This window comes from Hyperolius riggenbachi, chromosome 1 (genome assembly GCF_040937935.1).
Source record: "Hyperolius riggenbachi isolate aHypRig1 chromosome 1, aHypRig1.pri, whole genome shotgun sequence".
NCBI lineage: Eukaryota > Metazoa > Chordata > Amphibia > Anura > Hyperoliidae > Hyperolius > Hyperolius riggenbachi.
Genome location: NC_090646.1, coordinates 89402088 through 89421935, shown reverse-complemented (window position 1 = coordinate 89421935; position 19848 = coordinate 89402088). Strand labels below are relative to the sequence as shown.

Here is a 19848-nt window from a genome sequence, read left to right as displayed (position 1 = left end):
AGTCAGCGGTGGCTGGATGGTATAATGGTTAAAGGGACTCTGAGCAGTGCAGTAACTATGGAAAGATGCATATCATTTTAAAGCTCTTTTTCTCCTCTTTCCAATGATATACAAACGGCTGCTCTATGCCTTTTAGTTTTTGATATTTTCACGATCGAAATCACGGCCACAGGACGACTTTTCTTCAAAGTTGGCAGCTCGATTCAGCACAATGCAATGAAATATAAGGAACCCAGGGGGATATAATTACAAACATCATGCTGGTAGGTGTGAGGATGTAATGAATTAGTTGTGGGTATGCTTAAAGGCATATCCACAGGCACTGCTTGGAGTCCCTTTAAGGGCTCTGCCGCTGACACAGGAGACCAGGGTTCGAATCTCAGCTCTGCCTGTTCAGTAAGCCAGCACCTATTCAGTAGGAGACCGTAGGCAAGTCTCTCTAACACTGCTACTGCCTATAGGGCGCGCCCTAGTGGCTGCAGCTCTGGCGCTTTGAGTCCACCAGGAGAAAAGCGCGATATAAATGTTATTTGTCTTGTCAAATGATGCCGTGCGCTGCTGATTGTCTTCAGAGCCAGGCTCTCCTCCTAGGTCCCCCTCCTGCTACTGTGCCCTCTGCCGCTGCCCACTCCACCCTCCCTTCCCACAGAGAACCACAGCTGCAGCAAGAATGATAGCAGCAAATGGCAAACGCTCACTCACCTATCCATGATCCAAGCGATAGAGATCCCGTCATCTGAAACCCATCTGTCTCTTCTACAGTGCAGCCGCTCGCTCTGAACTTCCTGATTCTCAGATCAGACATGAAGTAGGAAGTAGTAATAGTAGTAGTAACAGAGCGGCAGCACTCTAGAGGAGACAGATGGGCTCCGGATGACGGGACCTCTATTGCTTGGATCGCAATAGGTGAATGTGATTCATCTGGTGCTGTCATTCTCCCCCACTGCGGCTGCCTTCTCTGCTGGACTATCGTATTCACTGGGATGGAGGCTGCATGGTGGCTGTCTAGTTTGGGAGGAAATTGGTTGTTCGGTGGTGGGAGTGGTTATGTAATTCTGTCTGGGGAACGGCTTCCGGTTTGGCGGTGTCCAGAGCTTTCTGCTATTGCCAGGCTGGAGATGCTGGGGGAAAGTGCTGCTGCTGTGATATCTGGCGCCCTCTTCACAGGGGTGCCCCAGCCCCTGAGTGCAAATGTCCCAGCCATTCATCTCTCACTCTGCATTTTGCCGCTGCTATTCCCTGCATTGTGCACCCACAGAGGAAAGCGTGCTGTTGCCCATAGCAACCAGTAGCTCGGCTGCCCGGTGTGTGCGACATTTTGCTGTGCAGCTGCATCTTCTGATTCTATTACGACATGATGGGGGGGCCCAAATCAGTTACTTAGCTTAGGGCCCCATTTAGCCTTAATCCGGCTCGGTTTGTATGTGTAGTACAGCTAAGAAATAAAACATTAAGATCAGATACATCAGTCTAATTGTTTCCAGTACAGGAAGAGTTGAGAAACTCCAGTTGTTATCTCTATGCAAAAAAGCTATTAAGCTCTCCGACTAAGGTGGAGAAGGCTGTTATCTGACTTTTATTATCTCAACTGTAATTGAACTGTTTACTTTTCCTCTGCCAGAGGAGAGTTCATTACTTCACAGACTGCTCTGAAAGACTCATTTTGAATGCTGAATGTTGTGTAATCTGCACATATTATAGAATGATGCAATGTTAGAAAAACACTATATACCTGAAAGTAAAAGTATGAGAATATTTTCTTTGCTGCTAATCTTCTAGTAATTATTCATAGTACACAACCAATTCATCATATATTTTTTTTCGCTTCAGTGTCTCTTTAAAGAGACTCTGTAACTAAATTTTCAGCCTTAGTTCTTCTATCCTATAAATTTCTTTGCCTGTTCTAATGTGCTCTGGCTTACTGCAGCTTTTCCTAATTGCACAGTGGCTGTGTTATCTCTGTTATCTATATATATAATAGAGTAAGTGCCTCAACCTTCAAGCAAGAAGAAGAAGTAGCGCCCTGCCCCCAGGGCCGGTCCAAGCAAGAAGAAGGGGCTGGTCCAAGCAAGAAGAAAAAGTAGTGTCATATCAAACCAAGGGCAAAGAGGGATAATTTGCATAATCAGTAGCAGTGCATTGTGGGTAACCACAACTGTTCACTTATAGCTGAATTATTGCAGATTTGCTTCTGTTTTAAGAAGGAAAATTACACCAAGCTTTGCTTTTTTTTAGTAGGAGGTCTTTTTGGTCTCTTTTATCCTCTTATACATTCTTAGTAGTTTGGGTCACCCTGAGCTGCTTGGTTACTCTGTTGTACTGGTCCAAGCCCTATCTCATATAGCCCTATCAATCCCTGCTATGTACTGATGAGGACCAAATGTATGAAATAGGCTGTCACATGTGGGTTTGAAATGACTGTGTAAAACTTAAAGCTAAAAATGCAAGAAAAGGAAAAGTCTGGCACTATAGTTTGTGCAGTGGGTAACCTGCTGCACATTAAACTATAGTGCCAGACTTTTCCTTTTCTTGCATTTTTTGTATGGACTTTCCTATTCAGTCTTGAGCACATAGCTTACTGGGTGCTTCTTTGACTAGCCAATCCCTGATTGTCCGAGTGCTGTCAGCTCTCTTCCAGATTTTAAAACTTAAAGCTATAGGCTTGCTTGACTTACCAAGGGTGAAAAGGAATAATTTGCATATTTAGTTGCGGTGCATTGTGGGTAATCACAAATGTTCACTTATAGCTGAATTATTGCAGATTTTCTTGTTTTAAGAAGGCAAATTACACCAAGCTTTGATTTTTTTAGTAGAAGGTCTTTTTGGTCCCTTTTATCCACCTATACATTCCGAGTGGTTTGGGTCACCCTGAGCTGCTTGGTTACTCTGTTGTACTGGTCCAAGCCCTATCTCATACAGCCGTATCAATCCCTGCCATGTACTGATGAGGACCAAAAGTCTGAAACAGGCTTTCTACATGTGGATTTGATATGCCTGTGTAAAATTTAAAGCTGTAGGCTTGCTATACACCAGCGGCTCTGGATGCTTGCTTGGCTTACCAAGGGGGAAAAGGGGAAATTTGCATATTTAGTAGCAGTGCATTGTGGATAACCACAAATGTTCACTTATAGCTGAATTATTGCAGATTTCCTTCTGTTTTAAAAAGGCAAATTACACCAATACAGTGTGCGGCATTGCAGGAAGTGACGACAGTGGAACGCACGATGGAACGCGGAAGAGGTGAGTCATCCCCGCCCTCTGCCTCTTACTAATAGTGGCGGCTGCTACTGTGCTTAAGCAGGAGGGGGAGCGCACATGGGGGCAGGGCCGGTTTAAGCAACAATGGGGCCCCAGGGCAAAATAAACCTAGGGGGCCCCCCCAACATATACCCCGGAACAAAAATCGGCATTAGGGGACCTTTTTTGCAGCTGGTATAGTCAGGGTGTGAAGTCCCAATCGGTTGGAGCTCCACATTCTGGGTATCCCAGCCTGCATGGGGGACAAGGGGTTAAAAAGTTTCAGGAGGGGGGACCCCACATAATTTTTTTTTTTTTTAAATTCCCACACTCTAAACATAAAAAAAAATTAGGAAAATAGAAAAAAATGCCAGGGATCTTCATACAGCCATATTGCGACTGTATAGCGATCCCTGGCCAAAGCGCTGTGGCTGCTTATAGACCCCCTGGAAACCCTGTCATCAAATTTAATGCGCTTTCATTTGATGCATGTAAAATTACACTACCATTAGGTTTGCTACTAAAAGTGACATTTACCGCATTTAAAAGTATACTTTTTTCCTTTGAAACTTTAACATCGATTTTCTCAAAAACTATAAGGTCTTTTTGAAAAATAGTTTTTTCCTCTTATTCCTAATCTCCTTAACATATCCTGCAAATTTAGGGTTTCTAGCATTTAAGGTGGATTTGCTATCAACCATTAAAGTCGGCAGGTTTTTAAATGTGTATTTTTTTTCCTTTGAAACTTAATCGATTTTCTCAAAAACTATAAGGCCGATTTGAAATTTTTTTTTTCCTCTTGTAGCCACTGGGGGGCCCCTACAAGCTCTGGGGCCCTGGGCCAGCTGCCTCCTCTGCCTCTATGGTAGCGCCGGCCCTGCATGGGGGACCCAGGTGAGGGGAGGGGGGGTTCCTTCTGAGCTTAAGCTGGAGGACCCAGTTGAGGGGGGGCCAACCCCCCTCCCCGCCGCTGTGCCCAATACCCCCTTCCTGCCCTCTACCCTCTTATGCGGCGTATGCTACGCCGCGGGTTGGCTAGTATAATCTAATCTGTTTCCTTCTGTGGGCTCTGTCGGGCTAAGGCTTGAATGTGTGGAATGTGCAGGGCTGCTTGTGATTGGATAGAAGCGATACACACCCTCTGCAGGCCCCCTGCAGGCTCTGTATTACTCACACACTCTGCTTATGTAAGCCTATCACAAGCTGGTTAGTTTGTTTGTAAACACTGCCTAAAACTGTTAATTACAAGCCAGGATTGCAGCAGAGAGCGGCAGAAACAGCACAGAGGGGCCCAGGAGAACATAATGAATAGAATGGTATGCTTTTTGCTGTAAAAATTTTAGAGTACAGATTCTCTTTAATATCAGCAGTTTAGCATGAATTTCTAGAGCTGCACTACAGTTAACCTTCCTGGCGGTAAGCCCGAGCTGAGCTCGGGCTATGCCGCCGGAAGGCACCGCTCAGGCTCCGCTGGGCCGATTTGCATAATTTTTTTTTGCTGCACGCAGCTAGCACTTTGCTAGCTGCGTTCAGTGTCCGATCGCCGCCGCTACCCGCCGATCCGCCGCTATCCGTCGCGCCGCAGCCCCCCCCCCCCCCCCAGACCCCGTGCGCTGCCTTGCCAATCAGTGCCAGGCAGCTCTATGGGGTAGATCGGAATCCCCTTTGACGTCACGACGTCGGTGACGTCATCCCGCCCCGTCGCCATGGGAAGCCCTCCAGGAGATCCCGTTCTTTGAAGGGGCTGGGGGGATGCCGCTGAGCAGCGGCTATCATGTAGCGAGACTTTGTCTCGCTACATGAAAAAAAAAAAAAAAAATTTGCTGCCCCCTGGCGATTTTTTTAGCAAACCGCCAGGAGGGTTAAGAAAAGCGCAAATCCATCGCTAAATGCAGATTAAGAAGTGCTTAATAGCAGTTCTACAGATGTTATGCTAGACATGATTTGTGAAGGGCTTCTCCCCCTGTTGAATTCCACTTCATAGCCTGCTGATATCAATACAGAAGGATGTATTGGTTACCTCAGTAACAGCAAATTGCCTCACATACTGCACTGTCTGATTAACCTTTCAAGTTCCTCCTATTTTACAACTGAAAAACAGGAATCTGCACTCTAGTGATTTCTTAAGATATCACTGATCCTTTCGTTGTGTTTGAGTCCATGATGGAAAAAATCTAATTTTTCGAGAAAAAGTAGGACAATTCATAAAAATGTATTTGTCACACCAAAAAAGACAAGAACAGTGACACAGTGACAGCCTGCTGTTACAAGCTCAGTGAGCATAAAGCTTGAAACAGCAGGCTGTCGCTGTGTCACTGTTCTTGTCTTTTTTGATGTGACCAATACATTTCTCTTCTTTTTTCATCGGAGGTGCCTGTCCTACATTAGAGAGGTGAACTTTGCAGTCGCAGGGGTGTGAAGACTGATTACTTGAGCACACTAGTCTCTATAGATGGGTGCCTCTTTTGCTTCCTAATGACTGCATTTCTCCAGACAGACTGCACTGGCATTCATCTGATGAATGACACAATTCCACTATGAAGCGGTTGTGGATGCTCTAACAGACTGTCAGCAGTACATCATATCACTGAACCAATCCTAAAGCTCCCAGCATACACCTCATCAGCATAATCACATACTGTATGGAGGAGTACAGACATACTATTTTAGATTTTTTATTTATTCATTTATTTTAAATAGTAAAATATGAGACAGGATAAAAGCTGAGTAAGGGCCAGTGCACATCAAAAACCTAGCGTATCTGCAAACTCTATCGTTTTTTGAAGTGTTTTTTTCAGAGCCATTCTAGGTATGTGCAGTGATTTTCTACACATGCCTTGTGATTTTTGGAGCGTTTTGGTGTAGCAGATTTTTTTGTTACAGTAGAGCTGTAACTGAACAGCTTCTGTAACAAAACCGCTTGGAAAATCGCTCTGATCTAGCGCTTTTCAGAGCAATTTTCCTATACTTAACATTGAAGCTGAATCGCCTCAAAAATCCACAAAATGCTGCAGGACCCGCGTTTGCGGAAGAAATGAACTGCTCAGGTGTGCACCATCCCATTGAAATACATAAGCCAAGCGGTTTTCAAACCGCAAGCGTTTTTAAAAACGCTCAGAACCGCTCATGGTGTGCACCAGCCCTAACATCCAACGCTGCCGCCTTATTATATGTAATGCTTAATGCCTGCATAACTCTAGCTGGAGCTAGACAAGGACAATATTCAAGAGAAGGTCATCAATGGGCACCTCCACAGTAGCCTCAGTATAGTCTACGGCCTTAATCTGGGCCCTGCGTGTGCCTGCATGACTGTGATGGGGAGACTGCGCTGTTCTGCTGCAGGGATAATGGTTCTTCCTTCTCAGCAAAGCACTGCGGGTTGTATAAATCCACGCAATATAGAAATAATAGATGACCACATACTTCAATCTCTTAGAAAATGTACATAGAATAGCATCTGTATTCAGCCTACAAAGATTCTCTGTTCTTATTCTGTGTCCCCGACAAGGGGAAAAATAGGACAAAGGTGCATCATAAAAAGCCACAAGCTCCATAAATAGCATCTATTCATCAATACAGAGAGCACTGAGTACAGCAAGGAAGCTACTAACAGAGAGGGAGACAGAGCAGCTTGAAATACACTCTCTGTGCCGCTACTAACCCTTCACTCTCCACTCTCTGCGCTGCTACTAACCCTTCACTCTCTGCGCTGCTACTGACCCTTCACTCTCCACTCTGCGCTGCTACTGACCCTTCACTCTCCACTCTCTGCACTGCTACTGACCCTTCACTCTGCACTGCTACCGACCCTTCACTCTCCACTCTCTGCGCTGCTACTGACCCTTCACTCTCCACTCTCTGCGCTGCTACTGACCCTTCACTCTCCACTTTCTGTGCCGCTAACAACCCTTCACTCTCCACTCTCTGCGCTGCTACTAACCCTTCACTCTCTGCGCTGCTACTGACCCTTCGCTCTCCACTCTCTGTGCTGCTACTGACCCTTCACTCTCCACTCTGCGCTGCTATTGACCCTTCACTCTCCACTCTCTGCACTGCTACTGACCCTTCACTCTGCACTGCTACCGACCCTTCACTCTCCACTCTCTGCGCTGCTACTGACCCTTCACTCTCCACTCTCTGCGCTGCTACTGACCCTTCACTCTCCACTCTCTGCGCTGCTACTGACCCTTCACTCTCCACTCTCTGCGCTGCTACTGACCCTTCACTCTCCACTCTCTGCGCTGCTACTGATCCTTCACTCTCCACTCTCTGCGCTGCTACTGACCCTTCACTCTCCACTCTCTGCGCTGCTACTAACCCTTCACTCTCCACTCTGCGCTGCTACTGACCGTTTACTCTCCACTCTGCGCTGCTACTGACCCTTCACTCTCCACTCTCTGCGCTGCTACTGACCCTTCACTCTCCACTCTCTGCGCTGCTACTGACCCTTCACTCTCCACTCTCTGCGCTGCTACTAACCCTTCACTCTCCACTCTGCGCTGCTACTGACCCTTCACTCTCCACTCTGCGCTGCTACTGACCCTTCACTCTCCACTCTGCGCTGCTACTGACCCTTCACTCTCCACTCTGCGCTGCTACTGACCCTTCACTCTCCACTCTCTGCGCTGCTACTAACCCTCCACTCTGCGCTGCTACTGACCCTTCACTCTCCACTCTGCGCTGCTACTGACCCTTCACTCTCCACTCTCTGCGCTGCTACTGACCCTTCACTCTCCACTCTCTGCGCTGCTACTGACCCTTCACTCTCCACTCTGCGCTGCTACTGACCCTTCACTCTCCACTCTCTGCGCTGCTACTAACCCTTCACTCTCCACTCTGCGCTGCTACTAACCACTCTCCACTCTGCGCTGCTACTGACCCTTCACTATCCACTCTGCGCTGTTACTGACCCTTCACTTTCCACTCTGCGCTGCTACTGACCCTTCACTTTCCACTCTGCGCTGCTACTGACCCCTCACTCTCCACTCTGCGCTGCTACTGACCCTTCACTCTCCACTCTGTGCTGCTACTGACCCTTCACTCTCCACTCTGCGCTGCTACTGACCCTTCACTCTCCACTCTGCGCTGCTACTGACCCTTCACTCTTCACTCTGCGCCGCTACTAACCCTTCACTCTCCACTCTGCGCTGCTACTGACCCTTCACTCTCCACTCTGTGCTGCTACTGACCCTTAACTCTCCACTCTCTGCGCTGCTACTAACCCTTCACTCTCCACTTTCTGCACTGCTACTGACCCTTAACTCTCCACTCTCTACAATGCTATTAACCCTTCACTCTCCACTCTCTGCGCTGCTACTGACCCTTCACTCTCCACTCTCTGCGCTGCTACTAACCCTTCACTCTCCACTCTCTGCGCTGCTACTAACCCTTCACTCTCCACTCTCTGCGCTACTACTAACCCTTCACTCTGCGCTGCTATTAACCCTTCCCTCCCCACTCTCTACAACGCTATTAACCCTTCACTCTCCACGCTGTGCGCTGCTACTAACCCTTCACTCTCCACAATGCTATTAACCCTTCACTCTCCACTCTGCGCTGCTACTAACCCTTCCCTCTCCACTCTCTGCGCCGCTACTAACCCTTCCCTCGCCACTCTCTGCGCTGCTACTAATCCTTCACTCTCCACTCTCTGCATTGCTATTAACCCCTTCACTCTCCACTCTCTGTGCCGCTACTAACCCTTCACTCTCCACTCTCTGCTCTGCTACTAACCCTTCACTCTCTGCACCACGACTAACCCTTCATTCTCTGCATCACGACTAACCCTTTACTATCTGCACCACTACTAACCCTTCACTCTATGCACCACTACTAACCCTTCACTCTATGCACCACTACTAACCCTTCACTCTATGCACCACTACTAACCCTTCACGCTATGCACCACTACTAACTCTTCACTCTCCACTCTCTGCACCACAACTAACCCTTCACTCTCCACTCTCTACACCACAACCCTTCACTCTCCACTCTCTGCGCTGCTACTAACACCTCACTCTCCACTCTCTACACCAGTACTAACCCTTCACTTTCAACTCCCTGCACTGCTACTAACCCTTCACTGTCTGCACCACTACTAACCCTTCACTATCTGCACCACTACTAACCCTTCACTGTCTGCACCACTACTAACCCTTCACTCTCTTTACCGCTACTAACCCTTCACCACTACTAACCCTTCACTCTCTGAATCACTACTAACCCTTCAGTCTCTGCACCACTACTAACCCTTCACTCTCTGCACAATTACTAACCCTTCACTATCTGCACCACTACTAATCCTTTACTTCCTGCGTGGTACTAACCCTTCACTCTCTGCACCACTACTAACCCTTCACTCTCTGCACCACAACTAACCCTTCACTCTCTGCACCACAACTAACCCTTCACTCTCTGCACCACAACTAACCCTTCACTCTCTGCACCACAACTAACCCTTCACTCTCTGCACCACAACTAACCCTTCACTCTCTGCACCACAACTAACCCTTCACTCTCTGCACCACAACTAACCCTTCACTCTCTGCACCACAACTAACCCTTCACTCTCTGCACCACAACTAACCCTCCAATCTCTACACCACTGTTAACCCTTCACTCTCCACTCTCTGCGCTGCTACTAACACCTCACTCTCCACTCTCTACACCAGTACTAACCCTTCACTTTCAACTCCCTGCACTGCTACTAACCCTTCACTCTCTGCACCACTACTAACCCTTCACTCTCTGCACCACTACTAACCCTTCACTCTCTGCACCACTACTAACCCTTCACTCTCTGCACCACTACTAACCCTTCACCACTACTAACCCTTCAGTCTCTGCACCAGTACTAACCCTTCACTCTCTGCACAATTACTAACCCTTCACTATCTGCACCACTACTAACCCTTCACTTTCTGCGTGGTACTAACCCTTCACTATCTGCACCACTACTAACCCTTCATTTTCTGCACCACAACTAACCCTTCACTCTCTGCACCACAACTAACCCTTCACGCTCTGCACCACAACTAACCCTTCACTCTCTGCACCACAACTAACCCTTCACTCTCTGCACCACAACTAACTCTTCACTCTCCACTCTCTACACCACTGTTAACCCTTCACTCTCCACTCTCTGCGCTGCTACTAACACCTCACTCTCCACTCTCTACACCAGTACTAACCCTTCACTTTCAACTCCCTGCACTGCTACTAATCTCTGCACAACCTCTGCACCACTACTAACCCTTCACTCTCTGCACCACTACTAACCCTTCACTCTCTGCACCACTACTAACCCTTCACTCTCTGTACCACTACTAACCCTTCACCACTAATAACCCTTTACTCTCTGCATCACTACTAACCCTTCAGTCTCTGCACCAGTACTAACCCTTCACTCTCTGCACAATTACTAACCCTTCACTTTCTGCACCACTACTAACCCTTCACTCTCTGCACCACAACTAACCATTCACTCTCTGCACCACAACTAACCCTTCACTCTCTGCACCACAACTAACCCTTCACTCTCTGCACCACAACTAACTCTTCGCTCTCTGCACCACAACTAACTCTTCGCTCTCTGCACCACAACTAACCCTTCACTCTCTGCACCACAACTAACCCTTCACTCTCTGCACCACAACTAACCATTCACTCTCCACTCTCTACACCACAACTAACCCTTCACTCTACACTTTCTGCGCTGCTACTGACCCTATACCCTCAGCATTGCTTCTAACCCTTCACTCTCTGCACTGCTACTAACCCTTCACTCTCCGTGCTGCTACTAAACCCCCACTCTCTGCGTCACTACTAACCCCCCACTCTCTGCGTTAACCCCCCACTCTCTGCATATGGTTTATATTACTGTGGGATTTAAACAAATTAGAGAAGGCATTAAACTGGACCTTAATGCAAAACTTGCACATGCCAGCAGACGACAAGAACATCTCCTGGTCTCCCAGAATGCTCTAGGAGGAGAATGCTTCCTGCATTATAGCCTAGGCTAAGCATTATTTGAAAGGCAGGGTTATACATCAATATACAGCAATATATTGCTATAGAAGCATTGTTGATGCTGAAACCAGGACGATTAACCTTCCTGGCGTTAAGCCCGAGCTCAGCTCGGGCTATGCCGCGCAGGAGGATTTCTCAGGCCCTGCTGGGCCGCTTTACAAATTTTTTTTTTATTACACGCAGCTAGCAGTTTGCTAGCTGCGTGTACTGCCCGATCACCTCCGTGCCGATTCGCCGTTACCCGCCTCGCCGCCCCTCCCCCCCCCCCCCCCCCCAGACCCCATGTGCAGCCTGGCCAATCAGTGCCAGGCAGTGCTGAGGGGTGGATCGGGACTCCCTTTGACGTCACGGCGTCGATGACGTCATCCCGCCCGTCGCCATGGCGACGGGGGAAGCCCCAATGGAAATCCCGTTCCGAATGGGATTTCCTGACGGGCCTGATCGCCGGGGGCGATCGGAGGGGGTGGGGGGATGCCGCAGCTCAGCAGCTGTCATGTAGCTAGCGCTAGGCTAGCTACATGATTAAAAAAAAATAGTGCTGTGCTGCCCCCTGGCGGTTTTAATTGACCGCCAGGTGGGTAAAAATGAGTATACTGAAAAAAAAATGTATTAAAGAGAGTATGAAGTGTTAAAAAAATACTTCTTTATTTCAGAATCCTGTTCAGCAGTATCAGCAAAAATGATTTGCCGCATCCCCACGGCTGTCCAAGGTCTTTATCCCCCCCAAAGTGCCCGGGGCCAAATCCTCCAGTACTTCCTGGAGGAGACAGAGCTTTGCGCTGTAGCTCTGCCTCCAGTCCATTCAATCACCGCCTCTCCCCACCCTCTCTTTGAAAGAAAACAGAGGGGCGGGGGGAGGCGGTGATCAGCGGTGATTGAATGGACTGGAGGCAGAGCTACAGCACAAAGCTCTGCCTCCCCCGGTGTAACGATCAGTGTCAGCACACAGAGAGAATCTGATTATTGGTGATCTGCAGTATCACCAAGAATACAGCTATATACCTTATTATTGATGATCTTCAGAATCACCAATAATACAAGTATAGCTAACCTCTGGACGCCTGACAAAGTGTAAGTGTTTGGTGTGACAGTATATGAGCCAGTGATTCCCTGACTGCTGGGAATCAGACTCTACTGTAGTCAAAGGACACCTAAGAGATGGGGTCCCTGACTGGGTTGCAGAGAGGTCCCTTTAAGAGCCAGGGAGTCTCTGCAGTAACTGGACACCCCAGGGGGGGGGGGGGGGTATTCCAGATAGTACAAAGGAACTGAACACCCAAGGAGTGAGTGACAGTTAGAGAGGTCGGCCAGGCCGGGTCGGTAACACATGAGCAGATAAGGTACAGAGACAGAAGACTGATTCGGTAACCAGGGACAGGCAGGGTTGGCAACAAGTAATCAGATATGCGTAGGTACCGAATCAGAGAGCAGAAGGAGGGTCAGGAAAGCAATAGGTTATAACAGATATCAAGCAAAGCCCTAGTCTTGGGTGTGAGGTCCGTGGTCTCAACACCCTGGAACTAGTCTGAAGTATAACACAATAATAACACAGCATCCCTAGTCTTGGGTGTGAGGTCCGTGGTCTCAACACCCTGGAACTAGTCTGAAGTATAACACAATAATAACACAGTAATCTGGCTAAGTGTGGATTCCCAGGTCCACCTAGTTCAACCACCACAATGAAGGATCTGACTATGGTCTGAGTGCTAACACATAAGCATTTGCAACGGCAGACAAACGGCAACTGACAGGGAAGAAGTAGATATAGCAGAGCGCTCCTCAGCGCCGCCCAGTCCTATTCAGTTAATCACCTGCGGCGCTGGGATCAGCTGATCGTCCAGATCAGCTGATCCCTCTCCTATTGGCATAAAGGGCTTGCCTGTTAGCGCGCGCGCGTAGCTCTCCATCTGTGTGCACTACTAGGCTCAGACAAACCAGGCGCACGCTGCTGCGGAGAAACCGCCGGTCTGAACGCGGCCTCAGCCGCCTCGCTGTCAGACCGCGCGGCGGTGTCTCCGCAATCCGTTACACCCGGGTAGCAAAATCGGCAACTTTATGAAAGTTGTAGAATTTTGCCCTGGGATTTCGGGGGGATAAAGACCTCGGACAGCCGTGGGGATGCGGCAAATCGTCTTTGCTGATACTGCTGAACAGGATTCTGAAATAAAAAGGAGGTATTTTTTAACACTTCAGAGTCTCTTTAAGTGCTACTGTGTGCCATTACAGTTCCTCTTTGAGTATAGCTTTTAGTTGGGATGTAACCTTTGAACAAGAATTGCTAGGTAATACCGTATATTTCATTTTCTACACATTTCTGTGACAGGTTTGATTTAAAAAAGAATTACCAGGCCAAGATCTGTATACTGAGAAGTATTGCTTAGAAGAAACGAACAAAGTGACAGCTTATGCTTTTTACGTACCGTAAGTTGAGACCAAGGAGGACATGCAAGGAACGACAATAGCTGCAGCTGGGATTAAAACACAAGAGTTAGATCGGTCTGTAGAAGATGCAACTACTACAATAAAAATCCAGGCCAGTAACAACTGATTAACTATGCAACAACATAGCATAATAGTACACACCTGTCATATATTTTAAATTGATACACAACAACCAATTCCAAAATAGTAAGAAGAGTGAGGTAGGCTCACAGATAAACAAATGCAGCTAGGAGGCTCAAGAAGGCAGTGTAGATGATGAAGCACGTTATGCTTGAGTGCATGACACTCAATACCGAACGCTGAAACAAGGGACCGCTATAACAGTTATGCTATAGTGCGCGGTGCATATAAGGGTAATTTACAGGACCCCAAATTACTTCTCCCTCTGAGTTGCTGGGGATTTGAGCGGCAGCAGGGCTAGCCATCATTTGGTCCACCTTGCGCCCAGCTCACCGGCGGCCTACAAATACATAAGCATGGGTGACCAGTTCCCAAACTTACAATGTGCTAAAAGTATAAGTATAGGCTTCTTTGCAATTCTAAAATTGGCTGGGCACTTTGTAAAATGTAAATAAAAACAAAAAGCGGTGATTTGCAAAGCATTGAAATGTTACATTTACCGGTACCTAAAAGGATATTTTGAAACATGCTACAGTGTTCTCCCCAGAAAGCTGCAGCTGACATGATGCTCCCCTCAGAAAGCAGCTCCAACTGACATGGCGCCCCCCGCAGGAAGCAGCTGCAGCTGAAAACAGCTGCAGCTGACATGGTGTTCCCCTCAAAAAACAGCAGCAGCTGACCTGGTGTTCCCCTCAAAAAGCAGCTGCAGCTGACGTGGTGCTCCCCTCAGAAAGCAGCTGCAGCAAACGTGCTGTTGCCGTGCACCACATGGTCTGACCTAACTCTCCCTTCCTCTCTCTCTTTTCAGAGATGCCCTTGTGTGTAATTGAACTGATTTCATCAGCTCGCACACTGCTCTCTCTGCCTATGTAAACTGTTAGCAGGTGAAATTACATTCAGAAGTAAGGAGTGTGAATATAGAGGCAACAAAATAAATTTGTAGTAGGCCAGAATCAGACCTGCAAAGTATTGGTTATGAGGCAGAAGCAGTACCTCTGTATTTATGTTTAGAACATTGCTATTAGAAGTTTACTTTGGCAGTTCTGGCATCTGTAATATGGTGTAAAAAAAACAAAACAAAACAAAAAAAAAACAGAAATTCTTCCCTCCAGAGGTAGAAAACTGAACTGCATCAAATGATGATGTAATCAATGCTGTTCAATTTGCTCTTGGCTGCAGGGTCTATAATGATAGTAGAAAGTGCAATAGATTGAAAGTAGACACCTTCTCCATTTAAATGAATTGAAAGGCCATTTGTTTTGTTCTTAAAGTAAACCAGAGCTGTGAAAAAAAAAAAGATTTGATACTTACCTGTGGCTTCCTCCTGCAGTATAAACACGTCTGTCTCCCACGACATCCTCTTGCGTGCTGCCGTTCAACCGCCGTCAGTGCCAGTAACTGTCTCAGTCACATCAGTTTGTGGTCCGCGCATGCGCAGAAGATCCAGACTGGACCCGACTGAGCCAGTTACCAGGGCTGATCGCGGCTGAACGGCAGACCGCAGGAGGACGCCGTGGGACTCAGATGTGTTTATGCTTCAGGAGGAAGCCACGTGTGAGTATCAAATCTTTTTTTTCACAGCTCTGGTACACTTTAAAGGGAACCAAGTGCCACTTTTTTTCCTGGTTTCTAACAGCTATAGGAGCTGCCATGTCCGTACCTTCCTTTCTAGCTGCCCATTATTTATCCAGGGGAAGGTGTGAAGATAGCATCTGTGAATTCTCTAAACTTTTTGAAACACTGTGTCCAATGTCCCCACCCCCTTGCTGATGAAAGATTTTGTTTGCTCCATGCTAATGTGTGCAATAAAAGAATTACATCAGTCCTTATCTGCCTTAAATTTCTGAAGTCGCTGCTAAACTTTTAAATGTAAAAAGAAGATATAAAACTGAATGTTTTTTTTTCCATAATAAGCCACATTATTGCCATGCATTTATAATGTGCTATTGAGAAGCCCCGGGTGCTACAAATGGTGTTTGGTTCACTTTAACAGCACCACCTAGCAGCCGGCGGGTACCGGGAATCTGCGTGGAGAAGGCATGCAGGAGGCAGAGTGGGGGCATTATTGATAGTTGTACTGCATGGCTAATACAACTTAAAGAGACACTGAAGCGAAAAAAAAATTATGATATTATGATTTGTATGTGTAGTACAGCTAAGAAATAAAACATTAAGATCAGATACATCAGTCTAATTGTTTACAGTACAGGAAGAGTTGAGAAACTCCAGTTGTTATCTCTATGCAAACAATCCATTAAGCTCTCCGACTAAAAGTTAGTCGTGGAGAGGGCTGTTATCTGACTTTTAATTATCTCAACTGTAAGTGAACTGTTTACTTTTTCTCTGCTAGAGGAGAGGTCATTACTTCACAGACTGCTCTGAAAGAATAATTTTGAATGCTGAGTGTTGTGTAATCTGCACATATTATAGAATAATGCAATGTTAGAAAAAACACTATATACCTGAAAATAAAAGTATGAGAATATTTTCTTTGCTGCTAATCTTCTAGAAATTATTCATAGTACACAACCAATTCATTATATCTTTTTTTTTTTTTTTTGCTTCAGTGTCTCTTTAAAGTGAGGCCTTGACCAATAATGTAGCATTAGGGCTTTACTGATTTTAGCCCCATTTTAAAATTTAAAATGACACTGCCATTGTTCAACAAGGCCAAAACAGCAACAGAAACTATGTGAAAGTTCTAATAATTCCTCCCAGACTATACCATGTAATAAATCAAACCTGTGACCAGAGTTCCAGGTTATATTATTTCTGATTGGCTGATGCCGTTCCTGCTTTTTGCTCTGCCTTATTTACGTAGAACAGCGTAGCCGCATGTGTTTACACTTTCATTAAGCTAGTATAATAATCTACACATCCTGTCTATCATGCAGTGAACTCTGTTCTGCATTGTGCTTTATTACTTTCGCCTGATGCTGTTATGGAAGGAGACAGCACATGTGTGACAGAGAGCTGTATATCTCCTGTGATAACTCTTCAGGATTTCCTGCTCATAAAACTGCTAATACAAAACACCAGTGCTGCTATAAACAACAATGCAAATACAGACAGCTGAAATACAGGCTATACTGCCCCCTGCTGGCACTGAAAGGAAACAAACATTATAGAGCACAGGAATTAATAAGGTGAGGCCAAGCTGTTAGTACATAATAATGAAGAGTGCCTGATTTATGAAGCCAAAGGACTGCAGATTGGGATTCCTTGGCTATATGTGGCCGTCCCACCTTCGATGTGCAGAAACTGCGGTCTTCTGAAGTGTTCTGCACATCAGGACACTCTACATTGTAAGTCTTCGGGCAGGGACCTCCTCCTTGTGTCTCCTACCTGATCATGCACCTCCATTACCATACACCCATCCTATGGATCTGAGTGAACTCGTCCGGCCTAATCCCCATGCTCCCATCCAGTGACTAAGCATTACCTTGTACTCATACTGTGCTGTGTGATCTGGTTTTCTTGTATTCTTGTATTGTCGTATTGCTGTATGTCACCCCTAAATATTGTCTGTAACCTAAACTAATGTTCAGCGCTGCGTAATATGTTGGCGCTTTATAAATAAATTATATATATATATATTCATAAAAATAAATCAGCAGCTGCGGCAGGTTGCATTGAAGTTAATAGGAAAAAATTGCACATGTGTACACATTCTCCTTTTCATTGCTGGGCACTGCACTGCTCGGTGGGCAGTCTGCTCATACAAAGACAAATAACATTTATATAGTGCTTTTCTCCTGGCGGACTCAAAGCTGCAGCCTCTAGGGCACGCTCAGTATGCAGTAGCAGTGGTTAGGGAGTCTTGCCCAAGGTCTCCTACTGAATAGGTGCTGGCTTACTGAATTGGAAGAGCTGAGAATCAAACCCAGATCTCCTGTGTCAGAGCCACTACACTATCCAGCACTGCAATACCCAGGGATCAGTATTCCAGACACTGCATGTGTACATTAACAGTATGCGAAAAGTGGAACAAACAAAATACAGAGCAGACCACGGAGGTGAACGGATCCTATGTTCAATCAACAGGATCCATTCACCTTGCTGTTAGAATAGATCGCAAGTCTGGGGAGGCTGTGATAATACCAGAATAGTGGAGGCGCCACATTGACGGGACAGAACAAAAACTGATGCCCGATAAAGACTGACCCGATTCACGGATCAGAGTTTGATCCAGTGTGAACCGGGACTCACTTTTAATTAAGAAAAAAACAGCAGTATAGCTCCCCCCCCCCCCCCCCCCATCTCAAGCACTAGTAACCCCTTAGCTGCCATGCAGTTGGGTGCCCAGGAAGGCATAACCCATGGATGAGAAACTTTAGCCTCATGATCAATACTAGTATCTATGGGTTTTAGCATTGGGTAATCTCTTGCAAAGGGGTAAAGATCTCGTCTCCCCGCCTAGCAAATAACTCATTTCCTAATGTTACAGACAGGAAGCCTTTTCTCTCCTATCACTTGTATGTCCCAAAAAATCTGGGGAACTAGTATGGGGGCTTATGATTTGGCATATGGGAAACTTATGGTGCCATCTAATCCAGCCTTTAATATGAAGTTATTTAATCAGGTAGATAGGAACAAGGTGTCATTTATGACCCCTTTCCCATTTCCTATAAAAGTTTAATGCAAAAGAAAACATTAACGTTATGAAAAAAGTACCCATTCCCTACCGTCCTATTACCCCCACCCCTTTGTTGGAGCACGTCATAGTTGGGAAAAAGTCTCTCGTCCTTAAAGTGAACCCGAGGTGAGAGGTATATGGAGGCTGCCATATTGGTTTCCTTTCAAACAATACCAGTTGCCTGGCAACCCTGCTAATCTATTTGGCTGCAGTAGTGTCTGAATCACATCTGACACTAATATCAGAAACACCGGATCTGCTGCATGCTTGTTCAGGGTCTATGGCTGTAGTAAAAAATATTAGAGGCAGAGGATCAGCAGGACTACCAGGCAATTTGTATTTCTTACAAGGAAATAAATATGGCATAAATATAGCTCTCACCTTGGGTATACTTTAAAGGGAACCTAAATTCAGAGGGATATGGATGTTTCCTTTTAAACAATACCAGTTGCCTGGCAGTCCTACTGATCTCTTTGGCTGCAGTAGTGACTGAATCTCACACCTAAAAACAAGCATGCAGCTTAATCCAGTCTGACTTCAGTCAGAGCACCTGATCTGCATGCTTGTTGAGGGGCTGTGGCTGAAAGTATTAGAGACACAGGATTAGCAGGAGAGTCAGGGAACTGGTATTATTTTAGAAGGAACAATCTATATTCTTCTCAGTTTAGGTTTCCTTTAACACTAAAATAAGACAGTTATGCAAGAGGTGGACGATATTCCCTGTCATTGTCATAAACCATGCTGGGCTGGTATTGGTCAGGGGGTGGAGCCATAAGATCACAGTATCCGCCTTCCTGGTCTAGCAACCACCATGGTGTATAAACAAACTAATTATCCAAATATGAATATTAAACCTATATCAGCGGTGATGACCGCAGCCATTGCAGGACCCTAGCAAGTGGCACACGAGGGCAGCATGTTCTGCTTAGTAAATCTAGGATTCAGATTTCTTCTCACAATGGCAGATTTGGTAGACCTGGCCCAGAGTTGTAATATAACTCACAGCAGACTGAAACCATTGTGAGATCTGACAGCATAAAGAGTAACTTATGGGGAATGAGAGGGGAGGGGCAGTGGAGCGGAGGCAGGTTGTTAGGCTTAGCAGAGCGTGGGTGTGTAGAGATCGCTCTCTTCCAAATGGCATTCATTAAAGGCAGCAGAGAAACTGCTATGAAAATGGGCAGGAAAGTTGGAGAAGAATTTGCTGACTGTGCTGATAGGACAAGAAATGAAATATTCTGGTGTTTGTATGTCAGCTGCCTAACAACATGCATCTTGTCCTTGGAAACCGAACATTAAAGGGGAACTGAAGTAAGAGGTATACGGAGGCTGCCATATTAATTTCCTTTTAATCAATACCAGTTGCCTGGCAGCCCTGCTGGTCT

At 46.3% G+C, this 19848-nt stretch overlaps 1 protein-coding gene across 1 annotated transcript in view; it reads right to left on the bottom strand.

Moving 5' to 3' along the window:
- MFSD10 (major facilitator superfamily domain containing 10) overlaps positions 1 to 19848 on the bottom strand; it is an 82904-nt gene that overhangs the window by 12329 nt on the left and 50727 nt on the right. Inside the window, exon 11 of the mRNA XM_068276371.1 lies at positions 13686 to 13733. Coding sequence (XP_068132472.1) covers positions 13686 to 13733 — 48 coding nt within the window. The remainder of the gene's footprint in view (positions 1 to 13685; positions 13734 to 19848) is intronic.